The 6,000-nt window shown below is 35.8% G+C and overlaps 1 protein-coding gene across 5 annotated transcripts in view; it reads left to right on the plus strand.

Moving 5' to 3' along the window:
* Positions 1–6,000, plus strand: part of PTPRD (protein tyrosine phosphatase receptor type D) — a 276,887-nt gene that overhangs the window by 187,899 nt on the left and 82,988 nt on the right. For all 5 annotated transcript variants that reach the window (XM_085307099.1, XM_085307065.1, XM_085307073.1 and 2 more), the window contains one exon: positions 3,244–3,356. In XM_085307099.1, the coding sequence (XP_085163225.1) occupies positions 3,244–3,356 (113 nt within the window). The remainder of the gene's footprint in view (positions 1–3,243; positions 3,357–6,000) is intronic.

A 6,000-nucleotide genomic window follows, 5' to 3' on the forward strand; every position in this document is an offset into this window, starting at 1 on the left:
TTTGATTTAGTTCAGAGGAGAAGAACCTTAGCCTGAATCTTTTGAACGTACTGAGCTTTAGGACTTGAGAAAAGACCATGAATCTTGAGCTACAAGGGGAAAAAAAAAAAACTTCAGATATTAAAAAAATACCAATATCAAGATGGGGGAATATTTAGTGATAGTGAAGGGCACTGTAAGGACTTTACCATACCTGTGACTAATGTGATCATTCTAGACTTCTCATAAAAAAGTTCATCGCATCTCTTATTATTCTAGTGAATAGAAAGATATACCAAAAAAAAAAAMTGTTTTTATAGTGATTGTGCATTGTAGAATCTGTTTATAGGAATTAATAATGTGTTTCCTCTGCTCAGTTTATCTGTATAGATTGTAGAACACTACAGGTCTGTACAGATCACTGTAGATCTCTAGCGTGTGCTATTCCCTTTAAAGTTAAAAAGGTATTTAATGGTTAATTGTGGAAAGTTTCATGATAACCCTACTTGTCAATGCACCTTGAAAAATAATTTCTGCCATTTTTTAAGTAGTTTTGTAAGATAGACTTAAAAGTTGTCTGCTTTTTTTTTTAATTTGATTCAACTCTTAGACTAGCTCATGTATTTACTCTTTCCTTTCTCCCTCTTCTCTGTCGCCTCCTCTCTCTAGAAATTTCTTCTCTCTAAAAACTTTTCAATCTAAAGATTTCTCTGCACCTCAGATAGAGGTATTACCAAAGAATTGCTAACTTTGATATATCCATTATGTATCCATTATATATCCATTCTTCATTCACTTAGTGGTTAGAATTTGAGGTGACATCATTTTGTGGAAAATATCTAAGAGGATATATGAGATTAAAACATAAACTTTTTTTTCAGCAGCAGAAGGTTCTTTGTTCTTAACCTTATGCCAGCATTGGCATCTATGATGCCAAAGCATTAAATGTTTTGATGAACTGTCATTTCCTAATTCATGTATTTAACATATCTTCACTGTCAGACAGCATTTCTTGCATCTGCTGTTGTCATGGTTACTCTTTTGCTGCTGGTCAACTAACATTTAACCTTTTTTCCCATCTTCGCTGCATTAAAATGGAGCAGTAAACCTGACAGGTGAGAAGTGAAAAGTAATCACCCTCCATTTATTCCAGGAAGGGAAAAAGAGAAAAAAGACTTTTATCATGATAATGATCTAAAACAGAATGTCTAAATGAATGTAGGCAGTAAAGTAYGTAACATGAAAGCAACCTCAAAGTGTTTGTTTAGATATTTTATGTTGTTTACTACACTGAAAAGTAATGCAGCATATACAGCCAAGTTTCACTGTGTTTTTTTCTGCATTTCTGTGAGGTACATTTTCAAGAGACTTATATTTTCCTAGTGGATTTTTCTGCATATCCCATGACCGTCAAGTAATCAGAAACAATTGTGAATCTGTGTGGTCTGGAAAGCTACAAAAGCAGTATGATCCTAAGTATAATAATAAATAATAAGCCCTTACACTGTGCTATAGTAAGTGTCCAAAATATTTGTGTATATGGTTAGAAGACATTTTAGTGCTTTTGATATAAGAATAGTAAGTAGTGCTGACCACCAATGACTTGCAGTGGCAGAGCTATGTRTGGAAAAGAGGTATATGGGAAGTTCCACTTGTCCCTAAACTTCAGGAGTGGGAAATACAGATAAAAACTCTTTCTGAAAATAGAAGGAGGATTACACACTTTCATTTCAGAAGAAAGAGTAGCAAGACATTGTGCTATTGTGGTAGCTCAAAACTTAAGAAAGGATTRCAAAAGACTCCTTTCATAATAATTAAAAAGTGAAAAAAAAATGAAGTTTAAATCTCTGTAGCTTCACTAAAGAGGAGGTGTTAAGTAGTACAGGCATTAGGAATTTACCGGAGAACAAATGAAACATTTTTGTAACAAAACATATTTTATTTTCTTTTCCGTAAAATCGTAGAACCAGTAGCTTTCAAGTCACAATCAGAATTCCTACAGCCATGTTGTTGTTTGGTTTCTGTGCACAGTCTTGGAAATATTCAGTGTTATAGAACTTTCACTGAATACCGAGAGGTGTTCAGCAATTGAAGAACAGTGGGAAATAAATTGGAGCATTTTTAAGAGGGAGCCCAGAAGAATAGTTAGAGATTTTGCACTGCTACATTATGAGTCATTTGGGGGGGAGTCGAGGGGAGAAGTAGTGACATATTAGACAGAACATACGACACGTGAAAAAGGTTTAGCTATAGTAACACTTAAAATATCAATTTTGTTTTCTGAAAACTAGTTCTTTGCAGCTTTTTCTGTCTTCATTTTGTATTACATGAAGAATATCAACCATTTTGCATTTTCACTCCAGAATTCATAGAGAATAAGTGATGTGAGATTCCACTTCAAAATTAAATTTCTAGATTCCTAAATTAAAATGTGAAGTTGTAGATATTCTCCAAGTAATACAGTTCTATGCGTTTTACTGCAGAAAATGATACTCTCAAATATTGGGAGTTCATTTAACCAGAGCACTCAAATCAGAACAGATGTAGACTCCACTTCTCTGTACAGATTGACAAGACTAATAAAATTTCACAGAAAATTTAGCTTAATTTGATCAGGAACAATCAGATAAAATCTGAGCCTTGAATACATAGGTGTGATCAGATGCATGAAGGCTTTGTAGTGTACCCCTTGCAGAGATGAAATACAGCAGAGCAGATTCTCATTTCCTAGGAAGGAATCAGGAAAACAGTCTTCTGTACTGTTCTCAGGCATCTTCAAAGTACCTAAGGAATGCAAGCTTTCTGTTAAAAAGCAGTTCAGAGCTATGTATATAAAATACAAAGTATTCAACGATAACAACTTTGCATGTTATTTTTTAATTATAGCCTGAAAATTTGAGTAACTGTATTTAATAAAGCTGTAGCTAGCTAGCTTTTGGAGTAGAAATGATGTGGAATATTTTGAGCTTCACATTACATCTTGTAACAGTTCATTATGCTTAGAATGATGATCTAAAGGATCAKTCTGTTGCCAAATGCAATAATTTTCCCTCTGACATTTTTATATTTAAATTCCTTTTAGCTCTGTGAATTGTACCTGCCCTACTCACCATGCGTAATTATTTTGCCTTTACATCAGATCAAATACTCTTTCAGAAAGAAGCATCTCACTTTTAAATTATAATGATTAAAGACTCATTTGTCTGTATTCGTATAGTCAAGACCTCAGCTCTGTGTTTACATGTATTCATTTCCTCCATGCAGGAAGAGGGCTGAATCTGACTCTAGAAAGAGCAGCATACCCAACARCAAGGAGGTTCCCTCTCACCACCCCACAGACCCAGTGGAGCTGCGACGCCTTAATTTTCAAACTCCAGGTAAGAGACAGTAATCCTTCACTGAGAGCTGTATAATGAACGTAGTATGATCAGCAGTGCTATTAGAGAGCAGGAAGCTTGGTTGTTTAAAGAAACATATTTAAATTGCTTTTGCAATTTCGCACAATATATTTCTTTCTCAGTTTTGGAGATAAAATCTTTAATTTCTTTATGTAAAGAAAAATCTTGCATGAAACAAAATTGTCATGTTTATGAAGAATACCCAAAAAATCGCATGCTGTTTGTGGATGTGTTCTATGTGCTCTGATTGCAAGTTAAGCCTAAGAATATTAGAAGATACTATTGGGAAAATATGTCCGTCTATTTATTAACTGTATATATATGGCTTCTTCTTTGAAAATAAGCTTCCGTCGTATCTACTGCATTACCAGCAGATCAACGTCACTGGAAGTTTCACTGCATTGCAAATGTACAATACAAAAAGAAATACTAGCTAGATAAATGGTCTTATCTTTTGAAATCAAGCTGTATGTCATGTTCAGAGGACATATTAATATGTCATTAATCCTGAAAGGTAGAAATAATACCCTGCAGAATATTTTGTTTCTCAGTTTCTTCTTTCATTTGTTAAGCATTGTTGCCTTAAAGCAGTTATCTTCAATAGTCAAGAAACAGCAAGAGAGAAAAAAAGCAGGAGATAAATATTTAAAGTAGTATAGGTTTGTATGAGTTGATATTTTATTTTTAAAGCTGTCTGTGTTTTGATCATGATGTGTTCTACCACGTTCATCCCCAGTCTGTTTCTAATTACTTATAAAATCTTTGTGATTTATCCAGAGCGTTGTGTTTGTCAAATTTATCACACTAAGCACAGTAATCAATTCAGACTTATAAAGGCAAGAAGTTAAACATTTGAGATTTTGAAAGATTAATTGATAATTGAAGACATATGAAGTATTACAGAGGGGTTAACTGAGCAGCAAATCTCTTTCCAGTCTTTTAAACTGGGTAYGTTAGGATGGTGTTGCCCCTACAGGAGTGGATCTGCAGAGCAATGCAATTGGGGCTGAAGCCTCAACATCCACAGGAGGGCGAGGGGGAAGAAGAATCTGGAGCTTTGAGGCTTATCTCAGATTTGCTCTACTCTGTTTTGGTAGACTGAATCCTCTTTAACATTTGGAGCTCATTAGGTATATTTGTGGAGTGCATCTTCTCATTTAGTTTCATCTGAATCCAGGAATTTGGTTAGTGTGTCATGGGACTTCTCCACCATATGAAGTGCAGTAGATGAAAATAATTGAAAGATTTTATTCAAAATTGTGCTTCTGACCAAGACTGGAACATTAATGTAGACACACACTTGCTTACTAACGATTTCCTAAGTTATCAGACAGTTTCATCACTAAGTTTTAAAGGTTTCTACAGAGATAAAAGTGTATATACAAATGTTTGAAATGTGAAAATAAAAATAGGCAGTTCTTAAAACAAGTCACTAACTGTTTACTGAGAAGTGTGGATGTCTTAATAGTTAGGCATATGTGAGGATCATTTTCTGATATCTGTGTGTTTAAACGTGGAGTCCTATCTACTCATTTATTGTTTATCATATATTTAAATAAGATATGTGAAGAAAAAATTCATTTCATTTAAATGACACTTGTAGCTGCTTTGTCTGTGAAACTGGCAGTTTTATGTGAAGCTAGTTGGGCAGAGCATCTGCAATTCATTTCTATTATGAGATGTATTCCTTGGAAATAAATCTTTTTTGTAGAAGGTTAGAAATCTTAGAAAATGATGTAGACCAGAATTGAATTTATGATCCTCTTTTTCTCCTATTGTAGCACCTAAGACCACCAGTCTAAGATCACAGAATCACAGAATCAGGTTGGAAGGGACCTCTGGAGATCATCTAGTCCAACCTCCCTGCTCAGCAGGGTCACCTAGAGCATGTTAGTGAGGGTTGCATCCAGGGGGGCCTTGAAGATCTCCAGAGAAGGAGACTCCACAACCTCTCTGGGCAACCTGGTCCAGTGCTCCATCACTCTCACGGGGAAGAAATTCCCCCTCACCTTCAGCCAGAACTTCCTGTGCTTCARTTTCTGCCCATTGCCTCTTGTCCTGTCACACGGGACAACTGAAAAGAGTTTGTCCCCGTCCCCTTGACACCCTCCTTTCAGGTACTTAGACACATTGATCAGATCCCCCCTCAGGCTTCTCTTCCCCAGGCTGAASAGGCCCAGCTCTCGCAGCCGTTCCTCACAGGGCAGGTGCTCCAGCCCTCTGAAGATCAGGCCATTATATTATTCAGCATGCAAACAAATATCGGGGAAAAAAATCCTACTCCAGGATATTTGTTTGGCTATGCGCTACTTGCTAATTAATAGTTGCTAATATGAAATTTTAGCCTAAGTGAAACCAGATAAAATTCCGTGCTATTAGAAGCAGAAACTCAGTTTATTAACTTAAATAGGACTACCRTTTCTTTTAAGAAGTCCAGCAGAGAGTCTGGCGAGTCTTTACTGTATGTTCAGATGATTGAGCTGAATTTATCTTAGGAGCTTAGTTTCTGTTGGAGTGTTTATCCAGCTCCTTCCATGCCATGAAATGCCATTCGAGGCAGAGCCGGGGAGAGGAACTGCAGAAAGGTTTTACATTCAGGATACCATTTTTTTTTTTTTTTTGT

This window comes from Rhea americana, unplaced genomic scaffold (genome assembly GCF_003343005.1).
Source record: "Rhea americana isolate MKP2758 unplaced genomic scaffold, rheAme1 scaffold_103, whole genome shotgun sequence".
Lineage (NCBI taxonomy): Eukaryota > Metazoa > Chordata > Aves > Rheiformes > Rheidae > Rhea > Rhea americana.